Raw genomic sequence first — 20,435 nt, 5'->3', positions numbered from 1 at the left:
TCGGCAGTTGTGGAAAGTCCTTGATTGATGGGGTTGCCATGGCAATCAATTGGCTCATTTGAGCCACATCCAGAGCCTTTTTCTGGCGGTTCTGGACAACCTCCTATCCGACCAACTCAACCTCGGGTCGTCTGCGACACGTGTGTCGGATTAAATGGACATGAAGTCGGTAGGTCAAACGGTTCTCCAGATACGTGGATTATAGACATACAGAGATTTATTGTAAGATTAACACATGGGGTGCCAAAACCGTACCGGTACCGTTTTGCAAATACACCCGTGGAGTGCCAACTTTCCTCAAAAATGTATAAATACGTGAGTTTTGTGTTTCAGTTTTTTTTCGTTTATATCCACACGGGTTTATATCCACTCTGGGAGTACCCATTGTGATTCTGAGAAGGATTGGCCAAATGGATCACCGGAAACAAAAACATGGCTCCCATCCGCTTCCTGTCTATTTCCTTCTTTAAAACGCCTATATCTCCGAATCTGTTTCCGGTGGGGAAAACCGGTCATGCGCGATGCGCGATCCCCCCCCCATTGTAACTCGCGCGATCCCCCCCATTGTAACTCGTGCGATCCCCCCCCATTGTAACTCGCGAGTGAAATGTTATTGTTGCAGGCTGTAGCCAGGGTCCTCGCGCTACATGAATGGATGCTTTTTTTTTTACGTGGATTTGCTCGTCGTGGAGTCCAGAGCTTTAAACAGCCAAGCGCAGTCAATGGGGAGAATGCTGGCACCCAACGTAAGTTGTTATGAAAAAATGCTGGCACCCAATGTGTTAATAGCCTCCAACCTGCTTCCGGTCTCCTAAATAGGTGTCAGCCCACTTCGCGCAGATACGGGAGGTAAAAAAACGGATATGGTGAAAGTTGCTATTTTGGTCTTGGTCTAAACCAGTGGTTTTCAACCTTTTTTATGCCAAGGACCCCTAGATTGATAAACATTTGGCCGTGGACCCCCATCTGAAAATGTTTTGTGCCAGGGACCCCCAGAAGCAAAGATTTTGAGTTAAAAAGGTTCTCTTAACACATTGACTGCCAATCGCGTAGATCTACGCGAACCGATTTAAAGCCGCAGCGTACCAGTCGCGTAGATCTACGCGACTCGCAAATCCCATGTTAAATCGAACAAGTGCAGATTCCGGATTTTTTTCCGGCCCTTCCGGTTCCGGGGGGCCGACCGGAAACGAAATAAAACTGGTTCCGGTTTTCTCGCTCGCATCCGTTTCCTGTCTAGGAATCAGCTTTGAATCGATTTATCTCCTTTGTGGTTTTCCTCACCGCATCGTCCTGTCTAACGTTCTCGCCTGTAACTTCAAAATGGAGGCTCGGATCGCATCGCGGGTTTCACTGTTTGTTTTTCACGGATCCCGTGTTTGTGTCGAACCAAATGAACGCGGATTTTAAACGGATTTAGCGGGGGCTATGGCGACATGAAAAAAACAAAAAAACAACAAAAAGAGCTTGGCACTGGTGAGTACATTATGAGATTAACCTCTGGCGTTCAATGTGTTAAAATAAATATATTCAAAGATATGCACACATTTTCGAGATTTTTCAAAAATAGCAGATCTACAAGCTCATGGCGCGGCACTCGGTGCCGCGCTATGAGCTTGTAGATCTGCTATTTTTGAAAAGCCAAAGCTAAGTGGTTAAAAATGATTGTGACGCTACGTTAACTCATTTTGCTGTGGGACCCCCTGGTAACTCCCTCAAGGACCACCGGTGGTCCCCGGACCGCCGGTTGAAAACCACTGGTCTAAAAACTATTCTCACCTGGGAGGGGGCGTGTCCTGCAGACAGCTCTCCAGGTCCAGGTGCATCTGGATGTAGCTGCTGCACAGGTCCATCAGCACCTTGTGGAGACGTCTGAGCAGCCAGGACCAGTCCGCCCCGCCCACAGGAGCCAGCGAGGACGAGGAGGACGGGGTCCACCATGACTGCCTGCTCTCTACCGCCCCCCCTCTACGGGGAGGACTCACCTGACAGAGAGACATACAGAGAGAGAGAGAGAAAGAGAGAGAGAGAGATCAGAAAATATAAGATTTATGTTGTTAAAAGTTTTCCAAAATACTATATATACTTCACTTCCACCCATAGCCACAAATGCAACAAATGTCACTGTTTTTGCACCAAATTAAGAACAAAATGGTCTAGTGAGTCATGTGACAATGACCGTCAAACTGGGTTTTGATATTCCATACCGTTTGCCTGTGATTGGCTTAAAGGATTTGCGGCCGGGACTGACAAAGCCTTGGGTAGGCCCACCCAGCCTGGCAAAGACCTGCCCTGTTCTAGTACCGTAACCATAATGTTGGGTGCAGAGGCAGGTTTAAAAAAAAAACACTGCTTTGTTATGGCCTGATATGTAAGGCTGATTTATGATGTATTTGTCTGGTGGATGGACTTCAGCCTATAGGAGCAGAAAACCAGAAAACTCTCCATACAGAGCGAAACTAGAAAAGTGTGCTCCTCGGAGCACCGGTCTCCGCCCGGCCAGGTTGCCTAACCCGGGCCTGCAATTTTGCTAAGTCACCTGACTATCTGGCTTACCTGCAGTGGTGGAAAAAGTACTCATATTTTTTTACTTAAGTAAAAGTATCAATACTGCAATATAGAAATACTCTGTTAAAAGTAAAAGTCGAAATTTAAATTAAAAATTTACTGGAGTAAAAGTACAAAAGTATTGGTGTCAAAATGTACTTAAAGTACCAAAAACAGAAAGTACTCATTATGCAGAATGTCCCATTTCAAGTATTCAAATGTATAAAATGTTTGAAAATAGCAGATCTACAAGCTCACGATTGAGCTTGTAGATCTGCTATTTTCAAATGGCCGAAATGTATATGGCTGAAGTGGTTTGTAATAATAATCAAAATCTACAAAGTAACTAGTAACCAAAGTTGTCAAATAATTGTAGTGGAGTAAAAGTATAATATTTTCCTCTGAGATGTAGTGGAGTAGAAGTAAAAGTAGCGAAAATTGGAAATACTCCAGTAAAGTCAAAAATACCTCAAAAGTGTACTTGAGTAAATGTACTTAGTTACTTTACACCACTGCTTACCTGTGCCGTCTCCTCAAAGATATCTTCATCCTCAGAGGAGGCAGACGCCGGGTGGGAGGAGTCAGAACTACCACCCTCTTCCTCATAAAGAATCTTCTTCACCTGATTGGTCAAAAAAAATACACAAGACTTGTGAAGCAAATACACGATAATAATCATAATTCTATCCAAAATGATTCATTAGAACGTTTCCTTATGTCAGCCTCACATCCTGTGATTAATTTGATAACAGATCTATTCTGAGCCTTAGCTACGTTAAAGGGATAGTTCACCCAAACAAAATCGATTAGTCACCCCATGGAGACTTGAATTCATGGATATTTCTTTTGTTTTTGTCTCATTCCTAAGCCAATAATATGATGACCAGCGGTCCGGTAGGCAGCGGTTCCGGTAGGAGACACAAAGGAGACTCTTTAGTGTCTCCTACCGGAACCGCTGCCGGTCATCAAATTATTGGTAAATGGTAAATGGTAAATGGTGCATTTATATAGCGCTTCTATCCGAAGCGCTTTACATTGATTGTGCCATTAACCCATTCACACACACATTCATACACCGATGGCGGAGGAAACCATGCAAGGCACCAACCTGCTCATCGGGAGCAATTAGGGGTTCAGCGTCTTGCTCAAGGACACTTCGACACTAACTCTAGGGGAGTGCCCCAGCCCGGGATCGAACTGGGAACCTTGCGGTTTTCCAGCTCACACTACCCGGCCACTCTACCCCTGAGCCACTGCCGCCCCATTGGCTTAGGAATGAGACAAAAACAAAAAGAAATATCCATGAATTCAAGTCTCCATGGGGTGACTAATCCATAAAATAAAAAAAGTTATTTTGGGGGTGAACTATCCCTTTAAGTTGTGTAGCCCTGGCCTGTACAAACCTCTAATGTATTGATTCAGTTCAATGTTCATTTAGTTTTAGTCATTAGTCTTTTGAATAAAATGCAATCATCTGAAATGTTTCAGTTTTAGTCTAGGTCTAGTTGGCTAAATATCATACGACTTCAGTCAACACAATCTACTGCTGATTTAGTCCATTAATACCTGAAGCCAATTCTACAAATGTCTCCTAAATCCTAACAGTTTTTTGAAAAAAAACGTATGTTGCTATGTCAGTGGTTCTCAAACTTTTTCATGTCAAGGACCCCAAAATGTATATGTATGTGGCCGCGGACCCCTATCTCAAAATATTTTTTCCAGGGACAGAAGCAAAGATTTGAGTTACACATGTTCGCTTTAAAAAAATATATTTTCAAAGATTTGCACACATTTTCACGATTTTTCATAAATAGCAGATCTACAAGCTCATAGCGCGGCACTCGGGGCCGCACTATGAGCTTGATGTGAACAGGGACGAGCGCCCTAACGTTGGGTTGGGTTAGGGTTGGGTTAAGGTTGGGTTAAGGTAGTACCTGCTGTGGGGTGATGCCGTCAGCCTGGCTCAGCGTGGCAGACAGCAGGGTTTGGAAGTACAGGTTAAAGCTCATGGCAGACTGTCTGTAGAGGTTGGCTGCACCGCACACACCTGACACCTTCATCAGCAGATACTTCAGTCCTGGACGAGTGTCAAAGTCACGCGCTGTCCTGTGTGTGACAGCGACAAAACCAGCTCAATAAAACCAGCTTACGATTTATAATTTAGACATTTAGCCAAACATAGCAGATCTACAAGCTCACAAAAATAGCAGATCTACAAGCTCACAACGCCTCGTGCTGCGAGGCGTTGTGAGCCCTAATAATACATCAAATGCATCCAGATAGTGATCTATTCTAGGATCATAGGTAAACCAATAATAACCTATCATCAGTCTAAACAGCATAATATCTAAAAATAAATGATCTGTACATTTAAAACGATACAAACTACTGTATAGGATAACAGGTCAACAAATTCAAGTCACTTCCTGCCTTGGTTACGTTATTAGTGTTACGTTATTTTGCACCATTACGGTGCGTTCATCATCGGTGACGAGTGCCTCCAACAGCCGCTGCGTGCAGCGAGCTGCGAGTCGCAGCGTGTTTGTGTGTCAGGATGCAAGGCAACACTCACACAATCACGTGCAGCATGCGAGTGTGGCTTCAGGAAGTAAATTCCTAGCCTCGATCTCCAGGCTTTTATTTTTTAGTTTTGCTAAAAAATAAAAGCTTGGAAATTCCTGTCCCAGCTGTTGGTACGCAAAAGCGCCTCGCGGCGTCTGATGTGCCGCGTATTATTTATTTTGGGTGCGCATGCGCACCTGCGCACCAGTTATGTGCAGCGGTGGCCTAGTGGTTAGAGGGGCGGCCTTGATACCGGAAGGTCCCTAGTTCGATTCCCCAATTCATCACATCAATCATGAATCACCGCTGAATAGCCCTTGAGCAAGGCTTCCATGCAGGGTCCGGCTGGAAACAAGCTTCGTGCTTAGTCCGACACCCTGGGTAAACAACAAACTTTGCTTTGCTTTGCTTTGTCTATATTGTATAAAATTGTGTTTCAGATTAAACCTTTTTTGTTTACTTGGTCAGCTCTTTTTCCCTCTACACCTATACCTCTTTGCCAAAAATAGCAGATCTACAAGCTCACAACGGTTGTGAGCTTGTAGATCTGCTATTTTTGTGAGCTTGTAGATCTGCTATTTTTGTGAGCTTGTAGATCTGCTATGTTTGGCTAAAGTTCTCCTCAGAAAAGGGATGTTAGGGTTCAAGTGGTTAATGGAAAACAAAAAATCATATCACACAAAGATTTGGCGGACCCCCTGCAGTAGCTCTGAGGACCCCCTAGGGGTCCAGGACCCCCTGTTGAAGACCCCTGAGTTAATGGGTTAAGTAAAAACAAATCGATCATCGATCCATCAACCAATCAACCAACCGACCAATCAGACTGCTACATGCCCACCTGTAGGAGTCCAGCAGCAGGTCCAGGATGATGGCCAGGTTGGTCATGGAGATGTAGCGCAGGAAGCCCGCCGCCGGCCTGCCGCCGCCGCCGTGCTCCGACGCCACAGGGGTCACGGGGGTCACCCTGTCGTGACCCTCCGGCTGCTTGACGAACTCCTCCAGCAGAATGTCGTACAGGTTCTGGAGCAACACCTGGTGGGACAGCAGGCTCACCACGATGGTCCTGAACGGGATCCTAGGGGGGTGGGAAACATAAGAGATCACGTGAAAACTCAAAGAACGGGATCTTAGGAGGGTGGGAAACATAGGAGATCACATGTAAACTCAAAGGACGAGATCCTAGGAGGGTGGGAAACATAAGAGATCACGTGTAAACTCAAAGGACGGGATCTTAGGAGGGTGGGAAACATAAGAGATCACATGTAAACTCAAAGGACGGGATCCTAGGAGGGTGGGAAACATAAGAGATCACGTGTAAACTCAAAGGACGGGATCCTAGGAGGGTGGGAAACAGACGCTGAAATGGTTGTTTCTGAAGCTTCATCTTCAAATGCATGTGCATTGTTCTTTTGTGGATAGACATCTTTGTGTATTCATTTAATTTTCCGATAATACATATTGCCCAACCCTATGAATAGTCATATAAGCATGCCCATATATGGGCGAATGGGCACATATACAGATGACATCAGGGATCTCCATATATGGGAATAAAAGGGACAAGGACTGACAAATACAGAGTTATATGGGCAGAGATATATGGGCATATCAGTCACATCGGCGGTGACACGTAGGTGACTTCTTGACGTTCAGGCCGCGTAGCACATTGACTGCCAAGGACGTAATATTACGTCATCTCAAATCCAACTCTTCTGACTGAGCGCTCGGGTGGCGCAGTGGTAAGCAGTGTTGCCAGATTCTGTGAGAGAAACAAGCAACCCGGTCTAAGAAAACCAGCCCAAAAGAAGCGACTATGGGTCTGGTCCCTATCAACGGTAGATTTTCTTCCAAGGGGCGGTTACAAAAACATCCAAACGGACTCTATTGGTTAGACCTAAACCAATCAGAGCAGTGCTTCCTTGAACGAACCAATCAGAGCAGTGCTTCCTTGTACGTCATTGCTCCAAATAAGGTGATAAGCCCGCCCACATTTGGATACTGGGCCCTGGTTGGTTCCGCACAACTGCGGAGGGAGAGAATTTAAATCTCTATGGAAGGGGGCCAGACCTAATCTGCCGAGGGCTAAAGTGCATGCAATTTTGCAAAGGCAGATTCGTCTGGAACCAGGCTAGGCCAAATGAGCACTTTAATATGTACATCAGCAATTTGAAAATAACAGATCTACAAGCTCACAACGCGTCGCGATGCGACGCGTTGTGAGGTTGTAGATCGGCTATTTTCAAATAAAATATTGCGGGGAAATTATAATAAGCAGATCTGGCAACCCTGGTGGTAAGGTCCCTGCTCAGTGGTTAAGGTCCCTGCTCAGTGGTTAAGGTCCCTGCTCAGTGGTTAAGGTCCCTGCTCAGTGGTTAAGGTCCCTGCTCAGTGGTAAGGTCCCTGCTCAGTGGTTAAGGTCCCTGCTCAGTGGTTAAGGTCCCTGCTCAGTGGTTAAGGTCCCTGCTCAGTGGTTAAGGTCCCTGCTCAGTGGTAAGGTCCCTGCTCAGTGGTTAAGGTCCCTGCTCAGTGGTAAGGTCCCTGCTCACCACCACGGAGGTTGTGGGTTTGAATCCACGTGGTGCATACGGCTTTGTCGGGCGTATATGCGAACACAATCGGCTCGTGTTCCTACGGGCTAGGGGGCGGCACCTGTCAGCGGGGGGGGAGTGTTGGGCGGGAGAAGTAGGACGAAGGCCCTATGTCAGTAGGATACAGCACAGAACAGCAGTGACACCACAGAAATATGTGTGGGGAGGAATTAATTGGAATAATGACTACAAAGGGGGTAGAAAATAATTGGCTACTCTAAATTTAGGGGGGAAAATATATATCACAATTCAGTGGATCCAGCGACATTTCAGAGAGAAATGTGTGCAGATAAAAACACCTGCGCAAATCAGTGTTGTTACACGTGCATGACATCAGTTTGTGTTCAGACCAGAGCTTTGTCAGCCTATATAAGCTGTTGCAGACATCTAGAGAGAACGAGAGATATATTGAGAGGTTAAGCAACAGGGATTGAGGGAGAACCGGACTGCCAGAGACAGAGTCAGTGACAGACAAAGAGAGATAGAGATGCTGAGCTGGTCAGTGCCCCTGAAAAGACGACCACAGACACATCACTTCTTTGGTTGTGCTGCTGGGCCAGTGGAGGACAAGGTGTATTCCTTTGGAGGGTTATTCTATAACGGGAAGGCCTACAACAACATGGATCAGATTGATGTGCATGTCTTCAACACAGTGACTTTGTGCTGGAGGACGTTGCCCCCAGAGACAACTGGAAGAGGAGAATGTTCCCTTGATGTTCCCTCCATGCGCTGCGGACACACAGCTGTACTGATAGAAGATATCATCTACATCTGGGGTGGGATAGTGAATTGTAAATTGAAAGAATTTACCGTCACAGGGGACACGGTTAACATCCATAATGCATTTGATGTCGACCCCCACAGATGGTTCAAGCCCAACGTTTCTGGAACTGTTCCAGAGGCGAGGTCCAGCCACTCAGCCTGTGTCTTGGAGAAGGTCATGTTTATCCATGGAGGATGGAACCAGCTGACTGGACGCACTAATGACATCTACAAGTTCGACACCACCACAATGATCTGGTCTTTAATTAACACCAGAGGTACTCCAGCACCTGTTTCATCCCGTCACTCTGCCACCATCATCGGGACAAAGATGTTTGTATTTGGGGGATATGGGCACCAGGACAACAACGTCAGAGTGTTTGACACAGAGACCAACTGTTGGCTGAACACAACTTCTGCACAGCTTCTTCCAGAACAACGTCAGGGTCATGCAGCCTTTGCCTACAATGGAGAACTGTACATATATGGTGGATACAACTCTGGTCTGAGACGGTGTTTAAATGATCTGTGGAAATGTAGTTCCAAGACCTTCTCCTGGAAGAAGGTTGAGCCCAAGGGGGAAGGCCCATATTGGTTGGGTGAGTACTATTGCATGGTGGGAGATCGTATCATCCTCTTTGAAAAACAACTGGTCTTACAGATCTTACACTTAAGTCCTAGTCTGGAGACGTTATGCAAGCTAGCAGTTCTTCAGAACGGTCTGGAGTGGTCAGGACTCCCACACAACATCAGGTGGGAACTGGCAGCCATTTAGGACAAAACAAACAAACAAAGAAAAAAATGAAACAAACGAATAAATAAAAGCTACCGATCTGAAGATTTTCTGGATCAGGGCCACCCATCTGACCACTTAACACCATCTCATCTGACCACTTAACCACGCGTCTGATCACTTTTTTTTAGTGACAACCCTAGAGGGCGCTCTTCGCCAACGCATGAATGATGCCTTAACTTAGAGAGAAGGATCCACCCGGAAATGACGTCATCTAAAACATTTTCACCCGGCGGTCCGCTACAATGTTATCACATTCATAAACACACATCTATCTCGGATTTCTTTTCCCATATTGCGTTTTTGGTGAAAACAAGCTAGTATTCAACTGCCGATAACTACAGAACGGACGGTCGCGGTTACAATGTTGTTTTTTGCAGTGGAAAGAAGAGAGACTCGTCTTTCCACCATAAAAGATCACATGTAAACTCAAAGGACGGGATCCTAGGAGGGTGGGAAACATAAGAGATCACATGTAAACTCAAAGGACGGGATCCTAGGAGGGTGGGAAACATACGCAACCTGACACTGAAATGATTGTTTCTGAAACTTCATCTTCAAATGCGGGTGCATTGTTCTTTATTTGTGGATAGAAATCTTTGTGTATTGATTTAATTTTCCGATAATGTAATGAATAATCAAATATTTTTGTTAATAATCATAATAAAACATTAATCCTAAATCCTCCGTGATTCTGCCTCAAAAAAGTGTGATATGATATTTTTGCCATATTGCCCACCCCTATGAATAGTCATATTAGCATACCCATATATGGGCAAATGGGCACATATAGCGATGACATCAGGGATCTCCATATATGGGAATAAAAGGGATAAGGACCGACAAATACAGAGATCTCCATATATGGCCACAAAAGGGAGGAGGACTGACACACACACACACACACACACACACACACACACACACACACACACACACACACACACACACACACACACACACACACACACACACACACACACACACACACACACACACACACACACACACACACACACAAACACACACACACACACACACACACACACACAGATCTCCATATTTGGGCATATCAGTAACATCGGCGGTGACACGTAGGTGTCGAAAAAAATAAGTTACATCGTGTCCCTTTAATGTTATACTGTATATTATCATTACATCATAGTGTTTTGTCAATTATATTGGCTTCTCATTAGGAAATTAAAGTGAAACATTTTAAATAGTATAAAACATTTTTAAAAATGGTGGAGTTACTGCTGTGGCAGACAGACAGACAGACAGACAGACAGACAGACAGACAGACAGACAGACAGATAGACTCCTGCAGAACCACAGGGTAAGAATACTTACCCAATCTTCCTGTCAGGGCAGCAGCAGAGAGGTGCAGAGAAAACACAGAGAAAGAATTATCTCACATCTGCAACTATGGCCATCCATTTACAGAACTACAACTATGGCCATCCGTTTACACAACTACAACTATGGCCATCCATTTACACAACTACAACTATGGCCATCCATTTACACAACTACAACTACGGCCATCCATTTACACAACTACAACTACGGCCATCCATTTACACAACTACAACTATGGCCATCCATTTACACAACTACAACTATAGAGTACTAGAAGTCCTGACGTCACCCGTTCATCCCCTGGTTCGTAAAGTAATTTCAATATTGTCAGGGAGTAGGTTCTGTATCGTTTATGATAGTCAGTCACTTATATTTTATACAGTCTGTTTCTGGCGAAAATGTAACTAATTCGGGGGAAGTAACATTAGCGTTTTCTCACTGTCAGTTGATGCTTCATATCCATAAGAGTAAAACCGCCAGGATCATTTGTTTATTTTTGGAACACAGTTCTTATTTGACGCGATATTAAATACGTCTATGGGGATTCAGAATGGGGGTGGAAAACCGCAAACCAGGTAGACAAACAAAGGATGTGTAAATTACGTCAGACTTCGGTGCTCTATGGCCATCCATTTACACAACTAGGTCACGCACGCACACGCACACACACACACACACACACACACACACACACACACACACTGTGTGTGTGGGGGGGGGGGGGAGTGAGTGGTGACCATTCACCACCCAGATTTGTTGGGGAATCAAACCGGAAACCTTGCAGCAACAAGTGCGCTTCTCTAACCTTTCAGGCCACCACTGCCCTTTGATGTGCACCAGGTCACATGATGTGCACCAGGTCACATGACCCCATTTGAAACATTTTGATTTAGTTTTAGTCATAGTCTTTTGAATCAAATTCCATTTAGTTTTAGTCACATTTTAGTCATCTGAAATGTTTTACTGTTTAGTCTAGTTTTAGTCGACTAAATATCCTAATATTACAGTCCACTAAATCTACAGTTGATTTTAGTCGACTAAAATGTATTTTGGCGGTGCCTTGATGGCGTCGTAATGGCTGATTTTACACTTGGTTGCATGCTGAAAATAGACGATCTACAAGCTCACAACGCGTCGCATCGCGTTGTGAGCTTGTAGATCTGCTATTTTCAGAGCGCAACACCCGAGGGCAACCAAACATAAAATGACTTGTCTTATAGATCTACTGGATCTCTTCTCCACTAGATCCCTCACTAACATTTTAGTCTAGTTTTTATTTGTTGACCAAATTGTCAGTATACTTAGTCTTAGTTTTAGTCATCATAGCTTAGGATTTATTTAGTTTTCGTCGGTGAAAATAGGTAGTCAGTCGACCAGCATTTTTCATCATAGTTTTAGACGACGAAATCAACACCGGTGTGGACCATCGTGCAACGAGTCCACTTCTATTTCAAACCTTCTGGTTGGCTGCGCGCTTCCCTACAAGCTCACTTGTAGATAACTAGTAGCCTGGCCCGCACATCGGAGACAGAAGAGCGTGTAGACGTTCATTGCAACACCGGTGCTTGTTTCTCGCACATGGTTTGGCAACGCGCAAACCGAAAGCGAAGCCTAACTGCAACGCGCAAACTTTTACTCCACTACATCTCAGAGGCAAATATTGCACTTTTACTCCACTATAATATAAGTTACTTTGCAGATTTACATTATTATTACAAAACATACATTAACCACTTCAGCCCTATAAACATTTCGGCCATTTGATAAGAGCCGATCTAAAAGCTCACAATGCGTTGCGATGCGAGGCATCGTGAGCTTGTAGATCTGCTATTTTCAAAAGATTGTTATACATTTTGAACTTGTGATATGGGACATTCTGCACAATGAGTACTTTTACTTTTGGTTCTTTAAGTATATTTTGATGCCAATGCTTTTGTACTTTTACTCAAGTAAATTTTGATTACCAGACTTTTACTTGTAACAGAGTATTTATTTCTACACAGCAATATTGATACTTTTACTTAAGTAAAACATGTGAGTACTTTTTCAACCACTGCGCACCCGTTACATATTCACTGATTGTTTTGTTGAATAGTCTGTGTTCATGATGAAATGTCATGTCAAATTATGCATGCATGCGTGTGTGCATGTGTGTGTGCGTGCGTGCGTGCGTGCGTGCGTGCGTGCGTGCGTGCGTGCGTGCGTGCGTGCGTGCGTGCGTGTGTGTGTACCTCTTCTGCTGTTCCGAGGGCAGCTCTATGATGAGAACACAGGACTGAGCATGCTCAAAGCCTTCCTTGTTATTGGGCGTCTTGGGAGAGCACTGGCTGTCCAGCATAAACACCTGTAACCATGGTGACAAACACTGTGCTGTAGTAACCACGGTAACACTGTGCTGTAGTAACCACGGTAACACTGTGCTGTAGTAACCACGGTAACGCTGTGCTGTAGTAACCACGGTAACACTGTGCTGTAGTAACCACGGTAACACTGTGCTGTAGTAACCACGGTAACACTGTGCTGTAGTAACCACGGTGACACTGTGCTGTAGTAACCACGGTAACACTGTGCTGTAGTAACCACGGTAACACTGTGCTGTAGTAACCACGGTAACACTGTGCTGTAGTAACCACGGTAACACTGTGCTGTAGTAACCATGTCACTACTACAATAGTAGTAGTATTAGTAATAGTAGTATAATATAGTAGTATTATTAGTAGTATAATATAGTAGTATTAGTAATAGTAGTATAATATAGTAGTATTAGTAGTATAATATAGTAGTATTGGTAGTACCTGTTGAGCCATAGCTTTGATCCTCCAGTACTCGGCCTCAGCGGTCGGTGAGGGGGACGGAGCCGCAACTTTCACCTCACAGGCATCCCCAGAAAAACTGTCTGACCCGCTCCTAAAACATGACAACAAGTTCTATAGGGAGAGAGAGAGAGAGAGAGAGAGAGAGAGGGGGGTTATGACACCAGAAAATATAAGATTTGTGTGGTTAAAGGTTTTCCAAAATACTATATATACTTCAGAGAGATCATATCATCATGATAAAGGACATGAACAAAGTTCAATCATGAATCTGATGTATTTGAACAACTTGATCCGTTTATATGTTGGCTATTCAATAGTAGCAGATCTACAAGCTCACATCGCTGCGAGCATGTACTGTACATCTGCTATTTTTGGGAGAAAAAAAAGCATGCGTGCGTTCATGTGTGTGTGTGTGTGTGTGCGCGTACGTGCGTGCGTGCATGTGTGTGTGTGTGTATACCTTCACAGGTTCCAGAGTTGCAGAGAAAGCGTCTTGCAGAGCACAGCAGGCCAACCTCCACATCTCCTCTGTAAACACTGGCCCTACCGTCACTAAGATGTACCTGCAGACAGACAGACAGACAGACAGACAGACAGACAGACAGACAGACAGACAGAGTGCTGAAAATAGGCGAAAATCTACACACTCACAACCAGCTTATGCACATATGCATGTATGCACATATGTAATACGCAGTGTTACTTATACCTATAGAGTACTTATACTGTTACTCATACCGAGTAGGGGTGTGCCGATATGTCGTCCCACGATATATCGCGATACGTTTTCGTGACGATATGTATCGTTTTGGAAAAAAATAATATTATTTTGAATTTTTTTGATTTTTTTTTTTTATGTTTTTTTTTCATTATAATCAGGCATGCAAACAGCCCCGAGGTGAAAAGGGTGACAACATGTTGTTTTATTTTCGGGTCAGGTGTCACACTATTGCCCTATTTGGATTGAAAACGGCTATTGTAGCTGAAAAGCTACAAGTTTGCATGTCTGAATAATGCAAAAACAGAATTATTTGTTTGCATTTACTTTTTTCCTCCCCCATATATTTTCATAATAAAAAAAGTGCGTATCGTATCGATATCGTATCGAAGTTGTGAGCCAAATATCGTATCGTATCGTATCGTTTGGTGAAATTAGTGAAATCGGCACACCCCTAATACCGAGTGACATGCTTATTGTATCGTGAAGACATTATGCCATGATTGTGTGACTGTAATCTCACTGCACCTATAATGTTGTGTCCTTGTGTGGACACACATAAAGGAAAAATGGTTCAAATGTGTACCTGATACAGACATAAATAAATGGTTCAAATGCGTACCTCAGGGGTCTTCAACAGGGGGTCCGGGACCCCTAGGGGGTCCTCAGAGTGGTCCTCAGAGGGGGTCCGCCAAATCTTTGTGTGATAGGATTGTTTATTTTACCTTAACCGCTTGAACCCTAGCATCCCTTTTCTGAGGAGAACTTTAGCCAAAAATAGCCGATCTACAAGCTCACAACGCCTCGCGCTGCGAGGCGTTGTGAGCTTGTAGATCTGCTATTTTTGGCAAAGAGGCTATAGGTGTAGAGGGGAAAAAGAGCAGACCACGTAAACAAAAAAAAATGGATCTGAAACACAATTTTCTACGATATAGAGGGGGGTCCCTGCTTCATCTCTCCCTCTAGGCAGGGCCGCATTAACCGCGGAACTTACCTGTGAGAATTGTGTATTTAATTTTTGCGCACGCGCGCAGGTTGTGTGAAATTACGTCACTGGGGGGGCCTTTGATTTTGTGGTGTTCCACGGCCCTGAGGGGTCTTAATGCGGCCTGAAAACGTTGAAGACCCCTGGTGTACCTGATACAGACACATGAATAAATGGTTCAAATGTGTACCTGATACAGGAGCATCCCACCCTAGAGATGGTCTCTGTGGGTTCAGACACGCAGCTCACCAGCAGTTTAAACACCTCCTTCACCATGACGTTCATCAGAGACTCATAACCTATGTCTGTTACACGCACACACGCACACACACACGCACACGCACACACACGCACACGCACACGCACACGCGCACGCGCACGCGCACGCGCACGCGCACACGCACACGCACACGCACACACACACGCGCACACGCACACGCACACACACACGCACACGCACACGCGCACACACACACACACACACACACACACACACACACACACACGCATACTAGTGACAATGTTCTTTTTTTTTTACGGGTTACATTTATTTATTTATTTGTATTAACTCATTGAATGCCGTTAACGTGTTTTTACCGCTATGGCTCAACGTGCCAATGACGTGTTTGACGTGTTTTTGAAAAAATAGTAAAAAAAAAAGTTTTCTTTTTTTTAAAACATGTCCAGAACCCAAGATATCATCATCTGAAGATTTGCAGCTCCATCCACTCCTTGTTTAACTTAGAAATGAAAAAGGCTGTATCTCGCTTCCTAAGCACTTTTTGTTTTCTGTGAAAAAAAACTCTGGCACTGGGACAACATAATATAGAAATATTGTTTGTTTATTCGTTTCTGTTCTTTTACATACTGAGTTAACGCGAGAACAATGGCTTCCATTATAGCACGCCAATGAACCGCAGAGGACAATGAATGAACCGCAGAGGACAATGAACCGCAGAGGACAATGAATGAACTGCAGAGGACAATGAACCGCAGAGGACAATGAATGAACCGCAGAGGACAATGAACCGCAGAGGACAATGAACTGCAGAGGCCAATGAACCACAGAGGACAATGAACCGCAGAGGACAATGAACCGCAGAGGACAATGAACCGCAGTGGACAATGAACCGCAGAGGCCAATGAACAGCAGCGGACAATGAACCGCAGAGGACAATAAACTGCAGAGGACAATGAACCGCAGAGGACAATGAACCGCAGAGGACAATGAACCGCAGAGGACAATGAACCGCAGAGGACAATGAACCGCAGAGGACAATAAACTGCAGAGGACAATGAACCGCAGAGGACAATGAACCGCAGAGGCCAATGAACAGCAGCGGACAATGAACCGCAGAGGACAATGAACCGCAGAGGACAATGAACCGCAGAGGACAATGAACCGCAGAGGACAATGAACTGCAGAGGACAATGAGGTATCTAGGTTTCTATATCTATGATTCTGACGCCCACACTGGCCTAAGTGGCCTTATCCTTTTTTTTTTTTTACGGGCGCGCCCCCCTTTCCACAGCCACACCCCCTTACCTGGGTAGGGGTATAAATCTAAACGGAAGGGCACGCCCCTTTTTCGAGGCCTGTCTGTCTATTGGACTGAGTGTTTACACACAACATATAATGCTTTCTATCATATGCGGACCTGGAGAAGGTCATTCATAGCTTCGTTTTCCTCACGCCTACGACTACAGCAACTCCTCGTATTCTGGGCTCAGCAGAAAGGTGTATCAATCATTGTGACGGACGGACGGACAGACAGACAGAGAGACATACAGGTACCCGATTGGACGAACGTGGTCACATGCTCCACCACCGGCTCACCTGATTGGATGAACGTGGTCACACGCTCCACCCACCGGCTCACCTGATTGGATGAACGTGGTCACGTGCTCCACCACCAGCTCACAGGTCAGACCGATGGCGTGCTTGAAGTTGGCCGCCGCCACGTCCCAGTAGGCGTGGTCGCCGTGGCTACGCTGCAGCCACAGTGACATCACAGGAAGTAGCAGCTGGACCACGGCGAAGATGGCGAACCCTGGCCCTGAGGAGACAGTGTGATTACGTATTTATTCATTGCCTAGACCCTTCCAGAAAAAACGCAGGCAAAGATCCTTGATTATGCGGGCTAAAACTCTTGATTATGCGGGCTAAAACTCTTGATTATGCGGGCTAGAATCCTTAATTCTGCGATGAAATATGCTGTTTTTTTTGCAATTTTATGCGGTGAAATTGCAAAATATGCGGAAAGTTGTGAAATATGCGAAATATGTGAAAAGTTGGGAATATGCGGAAATATGCGAAGCGCATGTTATGCGATGAGCATATTATGCGATGCGGCCTTTTTGAAAAAACACCACCCCCGTCCCCCGCATACTTATGCGCCATTTTGCTGATTATGCGGTAATATGTGATCGCATAATCGCATTTTTCTGGAGGGTCTTTGCCTATTTGACATTTGACATGCCCGAAATAGGAACGAACACCAGGTTGAAAGGAACATAGTATTTGTTCAGGGTATATACTTTTCCTCTGTTCTGGGAAATGAGTGAGCACAAAGAACTGATATAGTAAAAAAAAAATCACACCCAGTGTGAAGGTAGCGGTGCCTTTGATACATTTTGTCATCGATATGTGTTTATAGCCACGTGTCACGTGAAGCTTGACCAATCACTTTGTTGACGGACCTGACCAATCACAACGTTGACGGTGAACACGGACAAAGTCAGGTATAGAGCAGGATCCGCTCTATACCTAAAAGGTATAGAGCGGCTAGCGCCGCTAAAAATGATATATATATATTTACACACTAGTCACTCTGACTCAGACATAACCATAAACAACCCCGATACGCCCATATACAGGCATGTCACTAAGACTCAGACATAACCATAAAAAAACCTGATACGGCCATTTATAGGCATTTACTATGACTCAGACATAACCATAAACAAACCCGATATGCCCACATATAGGCATGTTTAACAAAACCATAATCTATGGAGATTGTGGTTGTATTGAGCCACAGATCCAATCGCTACGCCCATATATGGTCAAGTGCATAAATGTGACAGGAGAACAGTACTGTACTGTATGTGACAGGAGAACAGGAGGATTGAATGTGTGCCGCGTACCTGGTACTTCAGTGATCTCTCTCAGCAGGGTGAACAGCAGCTCCAGGGTGGGGGGCTGGTGTTGACGAGGACAGTTGGACACAGCCGCTGTCAGCTGTTCCAACAGCAAGATCCACACCTGGATGAGACCTGCAATACACAACAACACACACAGTTACACACTGAATGAGACCTGCAATACACAACAATACACACAGTTACACACTGAATGAGACCTGCAATACACAACAATACACACAGTTACACACTGAATGAGACCTGCAATACACAACAATACACACAGTTACACACTGAATGAGACCTGCAATACACAACAATACACACAGTTACACAGGCAACACACTTTTGCTCAAATGCGATCTGCTGCCATGGCACTTTGTAAGGTTCTAGAACACTGTTTGAATGTTTAAATCCAGCGTTCTCCATCACTGAAAAGGCTTGCATGCCACGAGAGAGACTGCGCTCGTTATTTCTTGAGCGCGAACCGCGGGTCGAATTACCGTATGTGTGAGTTTGGGGAGAAACACACGGTTTCGCTCTTTGTCAACTCATGAGGCTTCCTTTTTCGCTGTCGGAAGCAGGAATGCGCAGAATGTACAGAAGAATAACAGAGCGTGGCTTCCCTTGGACCAGCGTTGCCAGATTTTGTGAGAGAAACAAGCAAACCAGGTCTTATGAAAAGAAGTCCAAAATAAGCGACTAGGGCAGGTCAGTCAAAAGCAGTGGTTCACAAACATTTTCATGTCAAGAACCCCAATATATTCAAGGGACTTTACAGAAAAACAAGCCCAGAGTAGCTTATAATAAGCAGACTTGGCAACACTGCCTTGGACGTGTGCAGGACTGTGAGAATCGCAATATGGCTTTTCAGTACACTGTATCGAATGTCAATTTCGAGTCATTTTTGGTACATATTTAGTATCGTGACGGCCTTATTACACACTGATTGAGACCTGCAACACACAACGATGGAGAGGAGATGGTTAAAGTCTAACCTGTGTCGTCATCAAACTCTTGGAGGACCGAGTCCATTCCATCGTCGCTGCTCACGGATCTTTCCTGCGATCTCATTGGTAGACTGGCGAGCCGCGCCCCCAGGAACACGGGCTTACATGGCATCCTGTAGATCTTAGCCAGGAGCTGTCAATCAAAAAAGCAAAACGTCTGATTTCAATGGAACACACGGCTAGGAAGCTTCCTGTCACATGGTATGTGGTTAAAGGCATACTTAGTATGTCACTTTTATATCTATATCTATATATATATAGCCACTATAGTAGTGTGGTGGTGTGTTTTTCACTGTTTGCTTTGGTCGGACAAAAACGTCCCTGTCTACCAACAAAAACACATACAGTGAGAGGGCACTTATTATTATTTTTGTTTATAACACATCGGGTGCCAGAGGTTTATTAAAATATTATACGTTCAGTGCCTGCATTTCTTCCATCCACTTACGTTGATATGTTTCGTGCTGTAGAAGCCCCGACGCGGAAGTGCATGTAAGCAAAGCGTGCGTGCGAGACGGCGGAGGGTCCCGACTAACGCCTGGAACAATAATATTTCTAACGCGATCCTCCATTGCAGCGTGGTCGCCGATCGAAAACGGCTCGCTTCCACCACGTTAAAAAGAAATGGAGTTATTAAGCTTTTAGTCAAGGAGATAACATTGGAAAGGCCGACCGGAAGGATTTTTGACATGGATCCACATCCGGCCTCTCCTTCTCAGAAACTCCTTGGATGATCCCAAAGTTTCGTTAGAGCGCCCCACGTGGGCCCCACGTATAAAAATAGAATTGGGTCAAAAACGGTCCGGACCGTTTATGGCACTCAATGTGTTAATAGTTTTGTTCTGTAAACACAGGGCAAACTTACATACTACAAGCTCACAATGCGTTGCGATGCGACGCATTGTGAGCTTGTAGATCTGCTATTTTCAAACGGACGAAATGTATACAGAGCTGGTTAAGGTATGTTTTTTAATAATCAAAATCTACAAAGTAACTAGTAACTTAAAGCTTCCAAGTAGTTGTAGTGGAGTAGAAGTAAAAGTACTAAAAATTGGAAATACTCCAGTAAAGTAAAAATACCTCAAAATGTTACTTAAGTACAGTATTTGAGTACATGTACTTAGTAACTTTACACCACTGGTAGCGCTACC

At 44.6% G+C, this 20,435-nt stretch overlaps 1 protein-coding gene across 1 annotated transcript in view; it reads right to left on the bottom strand.

Moving 5' to 3' along the window:
- Positions 1-20,435, bottom strand: part of arfgef3 (ARFGEF family member 3) — an 88,286-nt gene that overhangs the window by 11,507 nt on the left and 56,344 nt on the right. The window contains exons 31-42 of the mRNA XM_084076174.1: position 20,435; positions 19,273-19,417; positions 18,278-18,406; positions 17,011-17,187; positions 15,321-15,435; positions 13,888-13,990; positions 13,407-13,538; positions 12,843-12,955; positions 5,948-6,184; positions 4,482-4,653; positions 3,068-3,169; positions 1,780-1,985 (exon numbers count right to left, since the gene is read on the bottom strand). The exon at position 20,435 is cut by the window's right edge and continues 103 nt beyond it. Of these exons, the coding sequence (XP_083932300.1) occupies positions 1,780-1,985; positions 3,068-3,169; positions 4,482-4,653; positions 5,948-6,184; positions 12,843-12,955; positions 13,407-13,538; positions 13,888-13,990; positions 15,321-15,435; positions 17,011-17,187; positions 18,278-18,406; positions 19,273-19,417; position 20,435 (1,632 nt within the window). The remainder of the gene's footprint in view (positions 1-1,779; positions 1,986-3,067; positions 3,170-4,481; positions 4,654-5,947; positions 6,185-12,842; positions 12,956-13,406; positions 13,539-13,887; positions 13,991-15,320; positions 15,436-17,010; positions 17,188-18,277; positions 18,407-19,272; positions 19,418-20,434) is intronic.

The sequence above is a fragment of the Gymnoscopelus microlampas genome (assembly GCF_963454915.1).
Source record: "Gymnoscopelus microlampas genome assembly, chromosome: 13".
NCBI classification, from domain to species: domain Eukaryota; kingdom Metazoa; phylum Chordata; class Actinopteri; order Myctophiformes; family Myctophidae; genus Gymnoscopelus; species Gymnoscopelus microlampas.
The sequence above is the reverse complement of the archived record's forward strand: the minus strand, read 5'-3'. Positions and strand labels throughout refer to the sequence as shown.